The 21,252-nt window shown below is 43.1% G+C and overlaps 1 protein-coding gene and 1 long non-coding RNA gene across 2 annotated transcripts in view; one reads left to right on the plus strand and one right to left on the minus strand.

Moving 5' to 3' along the window:
* LOC137570865 (sorting nexin-5) overlaps window positions 1-9,007 on the plus strand; it is a 35,070-nt gene extending 26,063 nt beyond the window's left edge. Inside the window, exons 10-11 of the mRNA XM_068279572.1 lie at window positions 2,512-2,597; window positions 8,654-9,007. Of these exons, the coding sequence (XP_068135673.1) occupies window positions 2,512-2,597; window positions 8,654-8,704 (137 nt within the window). The 3' untranslated portion in view covers window positions 8,705-9,007. The remainder of the gene's footprint in view (window positions 1-2,511; window positions 2,598-8,653) is intronic.
* The window catches only part of LOC137570866 (uncharacterized), a 53,499-nt gene that overhangs the window by 11,343 nt on the left and 20,904 nt on the right, over window positions 1-21,252 (minus strand). The window lies entirely within an intron of this gene.

The following is a 21,252-nucleotide window of genomic DNA, read 5'->3' on the forward strand; positions in this document are numbered from 1 at the left end:
CGGATCATGCAGTAACGCACAGATGACTGTGGCGATTTAACTACTTCCATCACAGCGCATCACATTAAGTATAAAAGTCTCTATAGACTTTCAGTGACCAAGGCGGCCTTTTGTGGTAAAATTGCTTACCGCAACACCATAGTGTGAAAGGGCCCTTATGCCGGGCATACACGGGCTGACCGGCGGCTCGATCCCAGCCGCGTCCCCGCTCGTCCATGCGGATCGATTACCGCTCGCCCCCGCCGGCGCTTCCATATCAGCGCTCGATTCCCTGCCATTGTCTGCAGGCGGGAATTGAGCGGGCGGGGGAATCGAGCGGCTTGATCAGGCCAGCTGAATATTATCAGCTGGCCGGATCAGCTGGTCGATACACGGTACAGAAACGTACCGTGTATCCCCAGCATTAGAGTGCAGAGGTCTGCTTTGATTACTAACCACTTCCCCTCTACAGTTCATCTGATGTCATGCAAGTTCAGCTACACAAGATTCAGGTCATATGGTTTAGTGTGAATAAGAGAGCATGACCACTTGAGCATTAGCTAGCAAATTTAAAAATGGCAATCTGCAGAGACTACTTCTAGTTGCAAGCAGGACTGGCACACAGAGCAGAGGAAGTAAAAATGTATACATTTCCAAGTAGGGAATAGGTTTTGAGCTCGTCTGAGGGACAGTCCGTGACATGACTATGCACTCTATAAAGCACTGTGGAAGATGTCAGTACTATAGAGAGAAAAAATATAAATTGTGTGTGTGTGTCTCTCGGAAAAAAAGGTTTGATTTCATTAATCTGATCAAATTGGGTAGCTGTTAATAAGCATGAACGATAATTTCCGGTTGATTACCCTGGCAATCAATAACCATCGATCGGCTACAGGATTGTATTGTTAATGGGCACCTTTAAGGAAATTAATTGATTAGGGAACATGTCTGAAAGATGTTTTTTAAAGCAAATGTGATGTTATCAGGTGTCTGCATGTACAGCTATTACCTAAGAAAAACATTCATGTGAGGATCCCAGCACTCCTTTTCCCGACTGCTGCTGGCGATGGCGCTTTAGTTTGGTTCTGTTCAATTGTAAAGTGTTTGCATGAAAACCTCATATCTGGTTTTAAAAAATATTGTCAGTTTTTTATTGCTGTCTAGAGTTCTGCTTAAAGTGAAACTAAACTGATGAATAAAAAAAAAAGAGTTTCCCTTACCTGGGGCTTTTACCAGCCCCCTGCAGACGTCCTGTACCCGCCCCATCACAGAGCGATCCTACGGCTTCCCACAGCGCCCGACCTTCGTTTTTGATACGCGGCCCTGGTCCAATGCACCTCCTGATCATGCTCCCTTGGACAGGAGTGCATGCGCAGTATGAAGAATCTCTACTGCGCATGTGCAAAACTCTCCCGCCAATGGGAGCATGATCAAGGTGGCATGCAGCCAGACATGTACAGTGGCCTTTGACTCGCCAGTTGGACGGCCGGAAGAGGGTCGCTGTGGGGGAAATGGAGGATCACTCAGTGATGGCGTGGGCACAGGATATCTGCAGGGGGCTGGTAGAAACCTCAGTTCATTTTTTTTTTTTTAATTCATCAGTTTAGGTTTCCTTTAAAGATATCTAGCACGTGGTGTTTGTTGCATTCAAATCCAGTTATTCTGTATTGTGCTAAAGAATGTCAATGTTGCTGTATGTTAACCACTGAAGTACCAGCTGTCTCTGCCCCCTTAAGGACCAGAAAGTGCTGGTACCATAAACTGCAGGATACCTACGAATCGCTGTGCATACCCGTCGACTCAGGGCACCCACTCTGCTGTCACTTATGCTGCCAGAGCTCTGAGAGCCGGTCAGGAGCCGGCTTTATTGGCTCCTGACTGTGTGATCAATGTAAGCCGATGGGAGTTGCTTGCATTGATTGACAGTGTCAGTAGCCAATGAAATTGGCTCGTGACCTGCTCACAGGGCTCTGCCGTCATAGAGACAGCAGTGCGAGTGAGCTACGAGGGGGGGAAAAGGGGGGGTAGAGAGTGGCAGGAGCGGCGGGAACGCGCGGCGGCAGTGATATGGAATCTACGCCCTGGCAGGTATTAGGGGATCAAAACGGTGTAGATTTCAATCACTGCTGTCCTTAAGTGGTTAAGACTATATAGAATGTTGTTGTGGCTTGCACTTCGACACTCGGTATAAGGCCTCGTTCACATTAGGCAACGCAGATTGCACACCATCTGTGCTATCGGGTACAGCACTGCGAGTTGCCTAAAAAAATGCAGCAGTACGATGGCGCATTGCACCGCATGTAGTCTGAACATCAGACAGTGCAGTCTATGCACTTCTGAAGTCTCTGTGTCACACACCATACTCGTTTCTAATATGCGCACGGAAAAGCGTATAGTACAAGGCTTATTACTTTTTTTTTTTTTTTTTTTTTTTCCAGACAATAAAAAACATTTAAAAAAAAAAAAAAAAAAAGGCTTAATGTTGTGCATTCACATTACTGAGGTCTCAGAGTGGTATTCCTTGTTTTGCAGAGCTTATTAGCTTCAAACAAAAGAGAGTGTCTGCCTTCCGGAAAAGCCTTGTGGAGATGTCCGAATTAGAAATTAAGCATGCCAAGGTTTGTCTCACCACTGCCAATGTTGTTTCATATTCACAAAATTTGCTTTTGCATAGAAAATAGCACAGAGGGCAATCTAGAACTGTGATCTCCCAGCACCTACTCCTTGTGTATCTCACAGCATATCCACTAGAGGCCTTTACAGTGGAGGAAATAATTATTTGACCCCTCACTGATTTTGTAAGTTTGTCCAATGACAAAGAAATGAAAAGTCTCAGAACAGTATCATTTCAATAGTAGGTTTATTTTAACAGTGGCAGATAGCACATCAAAAGGAAAATCGAAAAAATAACCTTAAATAAAAGATAGCAACTGATTTGCATTTCATTGAGTGAAATAAGTTTTTGAACCCCTACCAACCATTAAGAGTTCTGGCTCCCACAGAGTGGTTAGACACTTCTACTTAATTAGTCACCCTCATTAAGGACACCTGTCTTAACTAGTCACCTGTATAAAAGACACCTGTCCACAGAATCAATCAATCAAGCAGACTCCAAACTCTCCAACATGGGAAAGACCAAAGAGCTGTCCAAGGATGTCAGAGACAAAATTGTAGACCTGCACAAGGCTGGAATGGGCTACAAAACCATTAGCAAGAAGCTGGGAGAGAAGGTGACAACTGTTGGTGCGATTTGTTCGAAAATGGAAGGAGCACAAAATGACCATCAATCGACCTCGCTCTTGGGCTCCACGCAAGATCTCACCTCGTAGGGTGTCAATGGTTCTGAGAAAGGTGAAAAAGCATCCTAGAACTACATGGGAGGAGTTAGTGAATGACCTCAAATTAGCAGGTGGTGGTGTGGTGGTCTGATGAGACCAAAATAGAGCTCTTTGGCATTAACTCAACTCGCTGTGTTTGGAGGAAGAAAAATGCTGCCTATGACCCCCAAAACACCGTCCCCACCGTCAAGCATGGGGGTGGAAACATTTTGCTTTGGGGGTGTTTTTCTGCTAAGGGCACAGGACAACTTAATCGCATTAATGGGAAAATGGACGGAGCCATGTATCGTGAAATCCTGAACGACAACCTCCTTCCCTCTGCCAGGAAACTGAAAATGGGTCGTGGATGGGTGTTCCAGCACGACAATGACCCAAAACATACAGCAAAGGCAACAAAGGAGTGGCTCAAGAAGAAGCACATTAAGGTCATGGAGTGGCCTAGTCAGTCTCCGGACCTTAATCCAATAGAAAACCTATGGAGGGAGCTCACGCTCAGAGTTGCACAGAGACAGCCTCGAAACCTTAGGGATTTAGAGATGATCTGCAAAGAGGAGTGGACCAACATTCCTCCTAAAATGTGTCATCCTTGGACAGCTCTTTGGTCTTTCCCATGTTGGAGAGTTTGGAGTCTGCTTGATTGATTGATTCTGTGGACAGGTGTCTTTTATACAGGTGACTAGTTAAGACAGGTGTCCTTAATGAGGGTGACTAATTAAGTAGAAGTGTCTAACCACTCTGTGGGAGCCAGAACTCTTAATGGTTGGTAGGGGTTCAAAAACTTATTTCACTCAATGAAATGCAAATCAGTTGCTATCTTTTATTTAAGTTTATTTTTTCGATTTTCCTTTTGATGTGCTATCTGCCACTGTTAAAATAAACCTACCATTGAAATGATACTGTTCTGAGACTTTTCATTTCTTTGTCATTGGACAAACTTACAAAATCAGTGAGGGGTCAAATAATTATTTCCTCCACTGTATGTTCATTGCTAGCTGTGCCTCTCATCTTAAAGAGTACCTAAATTATAAATTACTGTTTGCTTTAAACCTAATAAGTTGCCAAGATATATAAAATCACAGACAATAAAGTGTCTCACCCCCAGGGTCCGTATTCCACATATAGTCTTGAAATCCCCGCCCCCAGTGTGAAATTGAGCCCTGACATATTTTTTTTCTTCTAAACCATAAGTGGAAAGGATGCTGCGGGATTGATGTCATAATTCCACCCCTCATGTCCATGTGATCTAATCCTGACAGGCAGACAGACATCTGAAATAAGAATTATAGCAAACGGACATAAGACAGGCTGCTGCAGTTATATGCTGTTTGTCTTCTGTCTTGCACACTGTGAAAAGAGAAGTAATTTGATCCAGACAGGCAGAGAGCAGGGGAGGGAGGGGCAGGGAAGTTAAGCAGGCTGAAGAGGGTACAATGCTTCAGGAGAAATAAGGAAGTGCTGCTACAGATATATAAATGTGAGTCTGTTTTATCCATTATGATGTACCAGATGTAAACTTTATATGTTCATCTAACTGTACACAGTGCATAGACTACATGTATTACCGTTCAGACCCTTGTTTGGCTGTAGGTGGTCTTTAATCAGGAACTGTATTCATAAATAACTTTATGAATGAATTTTTTTTTTTACAATATTCATTTATAAATTATTTAGTCAGTATTTGCTTATTGTAAAATATTTCCTCATCCTGATGAGTTTAGGCCTGGGCTATACTGGCAAGATTCAAAACATGTAAACCCCTTTTAAAGTGTACCTGAGATGCAAAAAAATATATACATAGCTGGGGCCCCCTTCAGGCTGCTCGGTCCCTCACCATCCTCCCAGGCCGCCTGGATCCTCCGGCCTGATAATTCTGCCAGTCGGCACATGCGCAGTTCCCCTCCGACTGGCCAAATTACCGGGCCGCCTACCAGGAGATCCAGACGGCATGGGAGGATGGCGAGGGACTGAGCCTGAAGGGGACTGGCGGAAGCCATCTCAGTTTTCCTTTATGCACCTGCCATTATATATAACAAATATCTTATACATACATTTAGGGTGACAGTTCATCGCCAGGTCCCTCTGTGCGGGAGCTGTACACACGTTGCACAGAGGGATAGAGATGAGGCGGAAGCTGTCGCCGAAAGTTTCGTCCCCCCGCCGGAAGCTCCCTTCTGGCTGTGGGTAGCTGTCGCTAGTCCGCACCTACACAGCGCAGTACGCGTGGCGGACTAGCGACGGTTGCGGAGACAGAAGTTGCCGGCGATTGAACTTTTCAACTGCACGGCAACTGCTGTCTCCGCCGACAGTTCGGGGTGCGCGCCTCATACACACGGTGCGACTGTCGCCCAGACATGCGCATGCCACGTGTTTGTGGCAACAGTTGTGCCCTGTGTGTATGAGCCTTTATTATTATAAACTGCAATAACTTTCCTGTAGTGTGGTGCCCAGAACTAAATTCCATATTACAGATGTGGCCTTACTAGAGAGTTAAACGGGTAATATTATGCTAGCATCTGGAGGTTTTATTTTTCTTTTAATGCATCCCAAAATTTTATTAGCTGCAGCGGCTTGGCATTGAATATCGTATTCAATGCCAAGCCGCTGCAGCATAAGAAACTGAAATAATGTTTTCAATGTAGCAGTTTGTATTTAACGTGTTGTCAATGAGTACTCTCAAAGTTTGATGTCCCCATCTGTATCCCGTTTATTTTGTATGGTGCTAGACCATTGGTACGACCAAAATGCGTGACTTTACATTTTTGAACATTGAATTTCATCTGCAATTTATGTGCCCATATAGCCATCCTATCCAGATCCTGTTGCAATATGTCATTATATCCCCAAGAGTTGATGATTCTGCACAATTTTGTATCACCTGCAAAAATAGCAGCATTGCTTACTACTGCATCTACTAGGACATTAATAAATACATTGGAGAGCACTGGACCCAGTACTGACTGACCTCCGTGGGACCCCACTGCTAACAGTCACCTATTTTGAATAAAATCCATTGACCACAACTCTTTGGTTTCTGTCCATTCGCCAGTTCCCTATCCATGCACACAGACTCTTCCACAGTCCTTTCATCCTCAACTTTTGCACCAGACTTTTGTGAGGAACAGCATCGAAGGCCTTTGCAAAGTCCAAGTATATCACATCTACAGCATTCCCAATAGCCAGATTGGCTTTCACTACCTCATAAAAGCTGAGCATGTTAGTCAAACAGGACCTGTCTTTAGTAAACCCATGCTGATGCTGAGAAATAAGATTATTTTCTATTATGAAGTCTTGTATAGTATCTCTTAGTAACCCCTCAAATAGTTTGCACACAGCTGACGTTAAGCTTTCTGGTCTATCATTTCCTGGATCTGATTTTTTTGCCCTTAAATATTGGGAAAACGTGGGCTGTACGCCAATCTATTGGAATTCTGCCAGTTAAAAGAGAGTCAAAAGATAAAGGGGTTTATCGATAACTGAACATAATTCCCTTTGGGCTCGAGGATGTATGCCATCCGGGCCCGGTGCCTTATCTATTTTTAATTTATTTAGTCTTGCCTTCACTTCTTCCTGTGTTAAAGGGACTCTGAGCTCTAATTACAATCAAAATCTGAACTTACCTGGGGCTTTCTCCAGCCCACCGTAGGTCGGGAGGTCCCTCGACGTCCATCTGGCTCTTCTCCCAGGGCCTGGTCAGAAATGGCTCCCCGGCGGCTCCCGGCGACACTGGTCCCGAGTGTCGGGCTCCTCTTCCTGAAACGTCATGTCAGTAGTCACCACGCCGGCCACCTCGCGCTATCACGGCGGCTGGCGTGACAGTACGGCGCATGCACGATTAAACCACGCATGCACAGTACTGTCAAGCCGGCCGCCGTGATGACGCGAGGCGGCCGGCATGGTGACTACTGACGTCACCTTTCAGGAAGAGGAGCCCGACACTCGGGCCCAGTGTCGCTGGGAGCCGCCAGGGAGCCATTTCTGACCAGGCCCTGGGAAAAGAGCCAGATGGACGTCGAGGGACCTCCCAACCTATAGTGGGCTGGAGAAAGCCCCAGGTAAGTTCAGATTTTGATTGTAATTAGAGTTTAGAGTCACTTTAAGTATTTAATATTACAATTGGAAGATTGAGACCCTTCCGCATCTGTAATTTGCAACAGCGATGTTTCCCTTGTGAAGACAGAAGCAAAAAAAGCATTTAATAACTTCTCCTTACCTATATAACTCCTTATTTCAGCAGGGCCATAGTCGAGCCAAGGGTTTTCTAGTGAAATGGTTTTACTGTGCCTTCTAGAATTTACACGAGCCAGAGGACATTTTTACATCAGCTGTTTCAACAACAACATTCTGACACCCTTTCCAAAGATGATACACATCTGTCTAGCCCAGCCAAGGGCCCCAATGCGGTTGCAACCTCTGTACCCCCTATTGCTATGCCCCTGAATGAAACTGACACAGGGACCTGACGATATCTCATGAATCAAACTGCATGTGGATAACATAGGTGGAAGGTGAACAGTGCAGGAAGAGCAATTAACCATGTGCGTATTGCCAGTAATTTCATCACCATTGCCCACTTTTCACACCCATGTAATATTTTTTTTTTTTTTTTTAATTCTTCTCAATAAAGCTAACTATAAATCTGAGGGCAGCTGGATACCCATGCATGAGCTTGTAATCCTCGAGATTGTCTGCAGCTCTACAGAAACTTGCCTCTGCTATTAAAGCTCAGTTCACACTTAATTGGAAAAAAAAAATTCAGAGACCAGCAGATAGACATGTTAACATCACCAATGTTATGTGTGGGAGATCTTTTCATACATGCTTTTTACAAACAGCTCTGCTATGTTTCTTGCAGTGTCTTGAACACATACCTGTGCAGTGCATGATAAATAAGGGCACTGGACAAAAGTTGGACATGTCATATATAGCTATGCTATACATGACCTGTCCGGTGCACTGGACACAACTGAAACACTCTGACCTGGGGTTTGTGAGGTGGATGGTGAATGCTTGACACACGTGGTGTTACAACCGCAGCGATTCAGCTGCATTTAAATTGCACTGGCAGACGAGAGGCTGAACTGCTCGGCAAATGCGCAGTTCAGCGGTTCGTCTGAAAGAGGCCTAACAATTCCATATTTTTACATAGGTTTGACCTTTCCCCCAATTGCATTTGGAAAAAGGTGTATACAGTGAGCATAAGCTCACCAGACTGTCGTCTCATTTCTGTAGGTACTTCTTATACATGCCCATAAACCTCATTTAATCTAATGTAGTTTTATATTGAAGGGTTTTGGTACATGGTTTAACCTGGATTGTGCTTTCCCTTCTTTTACCAGAATAACATCTCATTATTACAAAGCTGCATTGACCTTTTCAAGAACAGTTAAACCTCATGGGGCGATTTGACCTGGAAGCACTGATTGCACTTCAGAAGGTTAAGATTGCTTGGCAAGACGCTACATCTTCGCACAGGATCTACCGAGCTACGCAGAAGGTTATAATTGTCTAGGGTGCATATATGTGGTTTATAACAATGGAAAAATGTTTAAAAAGAGCTTGTCTATAAGGAATACATATTTTCTTTAATCTATTGGTAAAGAGTTTCAACATCTATTTTCAAATTGTTTATCATGTGAAGCGTTTTCAGCTAAATAAATTTGCTAATTTGTATATATTCTACGACATACATATCTGGTGGTGTGAACAGTATTTTTTTATCTTCAGAACAGTGCTTTTTACTGAATAAATTAAATGAAAGAAAATATTTCATGGAAATATAATATACAAATGGGTCATGTTTTAATAGTAGTCTTTCTTTAGTATTTTGATAGTAGTCTTTCTTTAGCTATTTTGTAATGTATGTTTTTTACTTTATCTAATGCTGTAAATACACTGCTCGATTCTGAGCCATTTAGATGGCTCAATAAATGATTTCTGACACGTCCGCTCTCCCGCCCGATCATAATAATGTAAACCGGGTGGTAAAGTCCCGGTGGTAAGTTTGCTTTCAGGGTAAACAAATTTTACACTTCCACCCTGGTGGAATTAAATTGGTCCATTTTCAAGCTGCATAAGAATGGTGCATAATCATGAACCATTGGAATTATTTTCAATTCATTGACCAGAAATCTCTATCAGAGAGCTCTCTTCAGCCTGAAATCTTTTTCTCTTATCTCTAAATGCTGGAGATAAAAGGATTTGAGAGAGGCTTTGTGCACAAAGATGGCACAACAAACAGATTGTATTGAATAGTATGCTAGAGGAACTGTCTGAATAAATTATATTAGATAGATAGTAGTTTCCATACTAGAGAGATGTGACCCGGATAACATTACCTTTGGTAATGGTCAAAGGAGGCTGGACAACTTTATAATCAGTAAGGAGGTGGGCTTCTAACTGTATGTCATAACAGACTGTAGTCCCATTTCAGTAACTCACTGCACAGTGCTAGAGACCCTCTATTTGTTTTTGCAGACCTTGGATTAATCAAGTGACAAAAGCACAATGACAATCATTTTAGCCTGCCTTGTTTGCAATGGCTGTTAGTATATACACTTTAGAATAAGATAAGAAATTGAATAAATGTTTTCAATGTAGTAGTTCATAGAGCTGACCCGACATTTCATTTGCAGACACTGTTGCCAGCTGGGATTGCTAGAGCTGACCAATCACACATGCAGTGACTGCTGGTAAATATATATATCTCAATGAGGTGCAAATAATTTTCAGTTGATGCAGGATTATACAAATTTTTGATTCAAATTTATGCAGCTTAACAATGTACCTATCAAATTTTGCCTTGGCAGGATTTGATTGGTTTATTTGCATGCTGCATAAATTTGCATGCCAAATTTGCATAATGCTGGATCAACTCAAAATTATTTGCATGTCAGTGACCATCCCTAATGAGATATATATATATATATATATATATATATATATATATATATATATATATATATATATATATATTGTGTTTCCCCGAATTTATGACATTCCCTGAATATTAGACCTAGTACCTATTTCGAGTATGCTCGAAATATAAGTCCTACCCCTAATATAAGACATAGAGGTTATCCCCCCATATGTAGCCCTAAGTGGCAGACCTGTTCTCCAAACCCCCCACCTCCCCGTCTGCCCGCCCACCCGCAGGCTCGCTTTACCTCGCCGCTGCCACTGCTTCTGACCCCGTCCTGCAGAAAATTCACATGTTCCTGTTTATTCTCGGCATAATTCACACACCGCAGATTAGCGGTGACATGTGGTAAAGGCAGCTATTGTATCCAATAAGAGCGCTGCCCTATACAGGAAGTAAACAGAGATCACTTCCTGTATAGGGCAGCGCTCTTATTGGATACAGTAGCTGCCCTTTACAACATGTCACTGCTAATCTGCGGTGTGTGAATTATGCCGGGAATAAACAGGAGCAGGTGGATTTTCTGCAGGACGGGGCCAGGAGCGGTGGCAGCAGCGAGGTAAAGCAAGCCTGCGGGTAGGCACCCAATCCCACCACAGTCACAGGCAAGCATTACACCAGCACCCACCTACATAAGACTAAAGGTGATGGCTACCCCCAGAAAATATAAGACCTCCCCGAAAATAAGCCCTAGCACATTTTTTGAAGGGTAATTTAATATAAGACTATTGTCTTATTTTCGGGGAAACACGGGGATCTCTCTCTCTCTCTCTCTCTCTCTCTCTCTCTCTCTCTCTCTATCTATCTATCTATATCTATATAAAATCTCTACTAGAATATCGGTAAAATTACCAATATTTTATATGGTAAACTTTACCGATATTTTGCTATAACCTAACCTTACCCTCGCACAGAACCCTCCCTCTACTGATGCCTATCCTGGGTATTTGCCTGACCACACGGATTTGTCTGTTAAGATCCGCCCCCATCTTACTGTTGCTGTAGAAATGACCATGTGTCCCTGCAGTTCTGTACCTCGCTCTCCCCAGATGACTGATTGCACAATTGAGGTGGGAGGGGGGGGAAGCCGACACCTGGGTGGATGCGCCGGGACTGAGCGGTGGGGTAGGCCATATGTACACAGGCTGCTCATATGCAGCCTTTTTTATTTTGGAGATTACAAGCCCACTTTAAAGATCTCTTATTCAGAAACAAGGACTGCTTGAGTCACTATCTCCACACGCATTCTCTTTTTGCCTCCTATTAGGTGCTTGCTTCCTCCATTACAGGAAATGTAGCCGCAAACATTTTTATTAAGAAAATGCTCTTCAGAGGAGAAGGTAGAAACAAATGACATACAGTCAGCACACCACATATGTCTGATACTTTCTTAATCTGAGCCAGATGGCTGAGCAGAAACTCCAGCACAGAAATGAAACTGTGTGTCTTGTGTAACAGTTCCCAAGCTGCAGCACATAATGACTGTGGGGTGATGAATTGCAGTATATAAAACATAACAGTACTGTTTTCATAATTTGCCTCTTTACTCTTTGTGTATATGGCCTGTCAAGTGTTAATGGCCCCTGCGGTAGACCAGGGCTACATTCTGTGTGGTTTAGCAAAGCTCACTCACTGCACTTTCTCCTGCTATTGGATTATGGAGGAGAATGAAGCATCTCTGACTTTAGTAAAAGTATAGACTATTGATATGGAAGCTGGGGCTTAACAATAGACCCTGCAAGGGATGCAGCCGCAGGTGGGCCCTGAAGCCGCAAGGGGCCCCCTGGGTGGAGAAGTTTCTCTTCCCTATACTGAGAAATTTACAACTAAGGGCATGGAAAGAAAAAGCTTTCTGCTCTTTGCACAATTGTTCTAATGACTGCATCTGCTCAGCCACTGATAAGAAATCATACAAAGCTTTGTAGTCAGTCCCTATTCAGTGTAGCCTATTTGGTCATGTGACTACAGTGTGGTTTCTGGCAAATCCCCTCCCACTATATACATTACTATAGCTGTGCTTGGAGTCCAAGCACTATAGTCTAGGATCATTGTAGAGATGTGTAGGACCTGGATAAAGATAATTTGTGGTATCTCTATGTAGCTGACAATAGTAAGATTTGATATTACTGTACAAATACAAATTCCATGCAACACTATGAGGCCTGTATAGAAGGCCTGTAAAGGAACTGGTACTGTTCCTTTTAAACAGTACCAGTTGCCTGGCAGCCCTGCTGATCTATTTGGCTGCGATAGTGTCTGAATAACACCAGAAACAAGCATGCAGCTAATCGTGTCTTGTCAGAAACGCCTGATCTGCTGCATGCTTGTTCAGGGGCTATGGCTAATAGTATTAGAGGCAGAGGATCAGCAGGATAGCCAAGCAACTGGTATTGCTTAAATGGAAATAAATATGACAGCTTCCATATCCCTCTTGCTTCAGTTGTTCTTTAAAGCTCCTCAAGTAGAGATGCTTTTGGCAATTCAGGAAATCTAAACTAAACTTATTTACTTTTATGTGCATTTGACTATCTGGAGAGATATATCCCACTTATTGATCTATAGTTCCCACTCATTGATCTATGTCCTGGCAGAAAAACAGACGGCCTCTTATCAGAGGCCGCGGTCTTTCCGCAGAAAAAAATAGTTTCCCATCCTCCTAATGCTTCCTGGAAGTGAGATCGTTCACTTCCAGGACTTTTTGACTGTGGCCATCTTGTGGCCAAATAGCAAAACTACACCCACATACATTTTTTTTATTAAATAAATACATTATATTACATTTAAAATTGACTGTTTACCACCCACACCAAAAATTATCCAAATATAGTTTTTAATAAAAAAAAATTACAATAAAAAAAAAACATAAATAGTTACCCAAGTGTCACAGGAGCCCTAGTGGCTGACCGCACTTAGCCTTCTAAACGGTGCCAGCGCACGGATCGTGCGAACTCTGGTCGCAGTCAATGCGCAGGAACCGTTAAGAATTAGCCGCAGACAACTCAGAAGGGAGCCTGTGAGACACGGGTAATTACAACGTCACCCACTGGTTCAGAGTAAACTGCCACCACCGCGGTTACCATGGGACCGTGGAGCCCACTAACTGACTGACTAGTCCTGCGAATAAAACTGTTAAACACACGGTATTCTGTCTAGCCAACAACAAACTAACAGTAGCGTATCTTCAGAGACCCGGGATCAGTTCTGTGTGTGCTGATAAGCAGGGTAGTGGACAGTGAATGACTTGGAGAAAGTAGTTTATTCACGCAATATAAATAATTAATATATACAGACAATTATTAAAATCACAATTATTAAGACAGTAATAGCCAGTATAAAAAATAAAAGAAGGGAGAAAAATACTTAGTTCCTGGAAAGATGTCCTTTTTGTGGGAAAAACAGAGTTCTGGGTTTCAATCAGAGTTCAGAGTTCAGACCAGGTAGATGCCAGCATATCCTCAAGCTGGCACCTGATGAGTTCAAGGTGTTTTCAGGGTGGAGGACACTGAGTTTGGCTCCTCTGCCATTCTTATGCCGCTGATTCAGTAGGAGGGAGTGAGGGCGGGCCCACACCCCCCCTTAGAACATGAGATGAGTCCTCCCCTTGTCCTGGGGGCCAGAAATCATGCCTTAACCATATATGGGCTCTATCTCACAGAACCGTACAGGTCAGGGCAGATTTATTAATATTTTCAGGTCTGCCTCGATGTACCCAGCGCCCTGATACCAGACATGAGGGGTGGGACCCCTGTGGTATCATCAGGGCATTTTCAAACTGCCTAACTGGCAGTCCTTACCTCAGAATGTTCTGAAACTTCCTCAGAACCAGCACCGGGGCTCATGCTACACTTCCACCACGTTTGGCGAAGCTGCCATCTCAGGAACCCCAGAAATATGACAGATCTGGGAAGTTATGGATATGCTATGAGACTCAGGTTATTCCCAGGCAAAGGCTCTTTGAAGTTTGGAGCAGCCAGCTAGGTGTCACCTCCCCTGCTGGGAGGGAGCCAGTGGGTCTGGCTTCCCCCCAACTAGATTGCTTCTGCCATGGTGCTTGTCACCTTATACCTGATGGATGGGCCATCAGCACAGCTTGAAGCCAGGGACTCTCCGGGGCAGATTAGGCTCAGGCTCATTAGCATATCAAAAGAGCCATCCAGCCTTTAGGATGGTGCTCTCTCTGCTAAGAAAAGGACTTCAGCTGCCCCTACACACTCAACCCAGATTGTATCGATTTGAAGCGCAATCGATGCAGGGAATCGAGTGCGATCGCTTTTTCTTCATGGGCGGTTCCAGGACGCGTCTGCGGCCCCGCAACCGTCCGTGACACCAAGGGTCTCATCTTTTTGAATATGCATGTCAAGAGAGTATACTACTATAATTTTTTTAATTATAAGCTTGTAAAAAGTGATGGACGCAAATTGAAAAAAATGCACCTTTATTTCCAAATAAAATATCGGAGCCATAAATTATGATGGGGACATAATTTAAAATAAAATACATGGGTTTTAATTACGGTAGCATGTATTAATTTCAAACTATAATGGCCAAAAAATGAGAAATAATGATTTTTTTTTTCATTTCTTTCTTAATCTTCCTGTTAAAATGGGTTTAGGATAAAATAATCCATGATTAAAATGTACCACCCAAAGAAAGCCTAAATGGTGGCGGAAAAAACAAGATATAGATCATTTCAGTGTGATAAGTAGCGATAAAGTTATTGGTGAATGAATAGGAGGTGAAAGTTGCTCAGATGCATAAAGTGAACAACACTGTGGGCTGAAGTGGTTAAAGGGAAATAAATATGGCAGCCTTCATAGAATGCTTGCTTAAGTTGTCCTTTAATGCAAAAAAATATAGTGAGCATGCTTGCTTATAAAGATGCCATGGTATCATCAGTAATGTCACTTCCCATATGTGCCACTGAATAGCACCACCACCTTTTAGGTATCTGTGTCTGTTCTAATGAAAGGGCTGTGCGCACAATCCGCTTCAGCTGAGAACTGACATTTGGAATTGTTAGACGGATGAAGCCTGCTGGCAGCTGCACTGCCTCAATACACTTATGCTTGGAATACATGAGTTTTTTTTTTTGGGCAGATTTCCTGGCAGATCATTTTTTACGATCGATTTCCATTCACTTCTATGAGAAAATCGATCCGAAAAAATCGAAATCAGATCGAACATTTCATAAATTATCTATCTAGCCATCTTTCAAAAACTCATTGTGTATTCCTAACATTATGCCTAGTACCTACGATGAGATTTTCAGGCAGATTTCCTGCCAGATCGATTATATTCAACATGTCCGATCTGATTTCGATCGATTTTCTGTAGGAGTGAACAGAAAATCAATCAAAATCAGATCTGGCATGTTGGATATAATCAATCTGGCAGAAAATCTGCCTGAAAATCTCATCATGTGTACTAGGCATAAGACTGTTCCCTCACTATATTATGCCTGTTAATGCATGTGAACTCACTGCCCACACAATTGTACAAGCATGTTCACATTTCTGCCTTGTAATGGCTCTCATTCTCCTAACACACTTCCTATAGTGTGTCTCTGGATAAGGTGCGCGAGAACATCCACGTTACAAATAACTTGTGCAATCCGGTGGCGTAGTGGTTAGTGCTCTCGCCTTGCAGCGCTGGGTCCCCGGTTGGAATCCCAGCCAGGTTAACATCTGCAAGGAGTTTGTATGTTCTCCCTATGTTTGTGGGGGTTTCCTCTGGGCACTTCAGTTTCCTCCTACACCCCAAAAACATACATATAAGTTAATTGCCCTCCCCCCCCCTAAATTGGCCCTAGACCAGGCATGGGCAAACTTGGCCCTCCAGCTGTTAAGGAACTACAGGTCCCACAATGCATTGCAGGAGTATGACAACCACAGTCATGACTCATAAAGGCAAATGCATTGTGGGACTTGTAGTTCCGTAACAGCTGGAGGGCTGAGTTTGCCCATGCCTGCCCTAGATTATGATGCATGCACTACATGATACATACACAGACGCATGACTATGGTAGGGATTAGATTGTGAGCCCCCTGAGGGACAGTTAGTGACAAGACTGTGTACAGCGATGCGTAATATGTCAGCGCTATACAAATACTTCAATAAATAAAATCCAGTGTGTGCATTGTTTTATGCGCACATTGTAGTGCGGGCATGTAATGCATGTATTACTGGACTTTTATTAAAGGACAACTGAAGTGAGAGATGTAAGCTGCCATATTTATTTCTTGTTAAACAATACCAGTTGCCTGGCAGCACTGTTGATCTATTTGGCTGCAGTAGTATCTGAATAACACCAGAAACAAGCATGCAGCTAATCTTGTCAGATGACAATAATGTCAGAAACCCCTGATCTGCTGCATGCTTGTTCAGGGTCTATGGCTAATAGTATTAGAGGCAGAGGATCAGCAGGATAGCCAGGCAACTGGTATTACTTAAATGGAAATAAATATGACAGCTTCCGTATCCCTCTTGCTTCAGTTGTCGTTTACAGCTCCTCAAGTGGAGATGCATTCGGCAATTCAGGAAATCTAAACTAAACTTATTTACTTTTAAGTGCATTTGACTCACCTGAGTCATAACAGATAATAGCCAGGGCTGCTGAATAAATCTGGACTTCTTTTTTGTGCCACTAGTGTCTAATGGGATATCTTAAAATGGATAATAAATTACATCTATACATATATACAGTATATACTGTATTTGAAAATACTTAAAGATCTTTTAAACTGTAACATCTGCTGAAGATGTGATATTGCATGACATCTGCACTGTGAATAGGTCCTCTTATGTACAAAGATTTTAAGTTTTACCCAATGAAAACCGGTTTTCTTGTTACAGATGGGAAAATGTGATGCAGCACCTATGGGGACATTTGTAAAGGCTTAGCAGATCCTGTAAGCTACACTGCATAGCTATGAAGTGACAGTGGAGTGATGTAGAAAACTGAACTTTGTGTTTTGAGTAATGTATTATGTTTTATACAGTTTACTCCACCAGTAAACATTTAGCACAAGTAAAACTCTGTTTTACTTATAAATAATATATATAAGAATACTTATAAAAGGTTGTATAAAATGGCCTGCCTTGGAAAGAGTGCTGTGCACAGTGGGAGACCAACCAGGGGAACCCGTCATCTTGTGTGGTCTGGAGAGATGGAATGCTGCATTCTGCTGTATAATGCTGGCGCAGGGAGCACAGACACAATCACTGGATGTTATTCAGTGACGGAAGATGGCACAGTAGGGTTTCGCTGTGATCACATGCTTATGGTGTATCACATACATGGGAAGTATGAATGTCTGCAAAAGCTTAAAGTGGGGTTCTGGCCAAAAGTCTTTATATGCTCTACATTTAGGGGAGAAGCATTAGAATCTCTGTGAGGTGTCTGTTACTTTCTTCCCACCAAGCCTATCCACACTTTCTATTATTAAAGGATACCCGAAATGACATGTGACATGATGAGATAGACATGTGTATGTACAGTGCCTAGCACACAAATAACTATGCTGTGTTCCTTTTTTTCTTTCTCTGCTTGAAAGCGTTAAATATCAGGTATGTAAGTGGCTGACTCAGTCCTGACTGACAGGAAGTGACTACAGTGTGACCCTTGATAAGAAAATCCCCTTTTTAATCTCTTTCTTACTCTCAGAAGCCATTTTCTGCTAGGAAATGTTTTATAGTTGGAATTTCTCATCAGTGAGGGTCACACTGTAGTCACTTCCTGTCTGAGTCAGGACTGAGTCAGCCACTTACAGTGTACATACCTGATTTTTAACTTTCAGACAGAGAAAGAAAAAAAGGAACACCGCATAGTTATTTGTGTGCTAGGCACTGTACACACCCATGTCTATCTCATTATATCACATGTCACCTCGGGTATCCTTTAAAGCATAGTTCCCCAACCCTGTCCTCAAGGCCCACCAACAGTGCATGTTTTGTGGAAATCCACACAGGTAGATAATCAGCTCTGCTGAGACACTAATTACCTCACCTGTGGATGTTTGTGGTTTTCCTAAAAACATGTACTGTTGGTGGGCCTTGAGGACAGGGTTGGGGAACTATGCTTTAAAGGACATCCGAGCTGAAAGGGGGAGATTAGATCTACTTACCCTTTGGCTTCTTACAGCCCCTAGCAGTCTATCTGGTACCATGCTGTAATTCCACTGCCCTCCGGGTGCGGCTGTTTGCACCAAACCACAGCTGTGGTATCAGGCTTCTGTATATGTGTGTCTGTGTGCCTCTCAATCGTGCTCCTGTGGCTGGGAACATTCTGTGCTGGCGCAGTTCACAAAGACAAACTGTGCAAGTGCAGAAAGCTACTGCCCATAGGGGAAGGATCAAGAGAGGAATGCGGATGTGCATGCACAAAAGCCGGGGAGCTTTTGGAGGGGACAGCAGCACCCTATAGGGCAGCAGAACTATAGCAAGGACAAGATAGACTGGCAGGGGCTGAAAAAAAATACCCAGGTAAGGAAATCTAATCTTCCCCCTTTCAGCTCAGATGTATGGGGAATGGCCAGAAGTATAGGGAAATCAGCAGAAAGAGACAGTCTGTTCCATTCCTTGAATGAGAGGTGAGCACCTTGCAGGTAACTTAGTGTGGCCATTTGTAAAATGCACCTTGAATACTCTGAGGACAAAGAGCAAAAGTGTTTATGGTGAGAGAAGACCAACATATTTACCTTTAAAGGACAACTGAAGTGAAAGGGATATTTCCTTTTAAACAATGCAAATTCCCTGGCTATCCTGCTGATCCTCTGCCTCTAATACTTTTAGCCATAGACCCTGAACAAGCATGCAGCCCAGATGTTAGAAGTGTGATTGAACTAGCCACATGCTTGTTTTAGGTATATGATTCAGACACTACTATTGCAGGACAACCAGGAAACTGGTATTGTTTAAAAGGAATTAAATTTGGCAGTCTCCATATGCCTCTCGGTTCAGGTGTCCTTTAACAGGAAACATTATTGGGGGGCAGGGGAGATGCGTTTGCAACACATCTCCCCTGCCTGTCTTGACTTTATGATGAGGAGGACTAGCCCGTGTCCTTTGGTATGGTGGTTTTGTACGTTATCGGATTGGACATCTATGGATATGTCTAAATAGGTGATGTTTGACGCTTCCGGGTGTTTACATGTACATATTTATGGGTGCTATGCATATGTATTTTGACGCATGCATATTTGTTTTGGGCGTATTTGCGCATACATCATTCGTCTTACGTTTGTGACTTTGGGTTGTTCCCCTCTCGCCATTGGTCGGCATTTTGGCTGCTACTGCATGGGGATTGGAGCATCTGAGTAGGTGCAGTTCCCCAACAGGTACTCTGCAAGAGGGAGAGTTTTGGAGACAAACCATAACAAGATTGGTCCGCAGCAGTACATCTTGGTCATTTTAGATTGGCTCCTTTATGGAGCTACCACTATTTAAGGCCGCTTTTAATGCTTGTATTCAGACTTTAGAGGGCATATTGACTTGATAAAGAGAGGAGCTCCACTCGAAACGTCATCGCTACTTGCCCTACCTGCTGTATTTCATCTGATGCGTTAAATAAAAGAGATTGAATTACTGAAGACGGTGCTGGATCCTTTCTCTTTGCATCCTTGCTGCTGTTCCTGGGGACAGTGGAACAATGACCATAGCATATCGCTCTTGGATGGTTGAGTGCTGCCTAATACTTTGCTCCTTCAAACTTACTGTAATCGATTGTTTAGTGGACAACTGACCCGAGATGTACAGGATCTTCTCAAAAAATTAGCATATTGTGATAAAGTTCATTATTTTCTGTAATGTACTGATAAACATTAGACTTTCATATATTTTAGATTCAAATACACACAACTGAAGTAGTTCAAGCCTTTTATTGTTTTAACACTGATGATTTTGGCATACAGCTCATGAAAACCCAAATTTCCTATCTCAAAAAATTAGCATATTTCATCCGATCAATAAAAGAAGTGTTTTTAAAACAAAAAAAGTCAACCTTCAAATAATTATGTTCAGTTATGCACTCAATACTTGGTCGGGAATCCTTTTGCAGAAATTACTGCTTTAATGCGGCGTGGCATGGAGGCAATCAGCCTGTGGCACTGCTCAGGTGTTATGGAGGCCCAGGATGCTTCGATAGCGGCCTTAAGCTCATCCAGAGTGTTGGGTCTTGTGTCTCTCAACTTTCTCTTCACAATATCTCACAGATTCTCTATGGGGTTCAGGTCAGGAGAGTTGGCAGGCCAATTGAGCACAGTAATACCATGGTCAGTAAACCATTTACCAGTGGTTTTGGCACTGTGAGCAAGTGCCAGGTCGTGCTGAAAAATGAAATCTTCATCTCCATAAAGCTTTTCAGCAGATGGAGGCATGAAGTGCTCCAAAATCTCCTGATAGCTAGCTGCATTGACCCTGCCCTTGATAAAACACAGTGGACCAGCACCAGCAGCTGACATGGCACACCAGACCATCACTGACTGTGGGTACTTGACACTGGACTTCAGGCATTTTGGTATTTCCCTCTCCCCAGTCTTCCTCCAGACTCTGGCACCTTGATTTACGAATGACATGCAAAAGTTGCTTTCATCCGAAGAAAGTACTTTGGACCACTGAGCAACAGTCCAGTGCTGCTTCTCTGTAGCTCAGGTCAGGCGCTTCTGCCACTGTTTCTGGTTCAAAAGTGGGTTCATGCTTCCATCTGCTGAAAAGCTTTATGGAGATGATGATTTCATTTTTCAGCATGACCTGGTACCTGCTCACAGTGCCAAAACCACTGGTAAATGGTTTACTGACCATGGTATTACTGTGCTCAATTGGCCTGCCAACTCTCCTGACCTGAACCCCATAGAGAATCTGTGAGATATTGTGAAGAGAAAGTTGAGAGACGCAAGACCCAACACTCTGCATGAGATTAAGGCCACTATCGAAGCATCCTGGGCCTCCATAACACCTGAGCAGTGCCACAGGCTGATTGCCTCCATGCCACGCCACATCGAAGCAGTCATTTCTGCAAAAGGA

This window comes from Hyperolius riggenbachi, chromosome 4, assembly GCF_040937935.1.
Source record: "Hyperolius riggenbachi isolate aHypRig1 chromosome 4, aHypRig1.pri, whole genome shotgun sequence".
In the NCBI taxonomy this organism is placed as follows: domain Eukaryota; kingdom Metazoa; phylum Chordata; class Amphibia; order Anura; family Hyperoliidae; genus Hyperolius; species Hyperolius riggenbachi.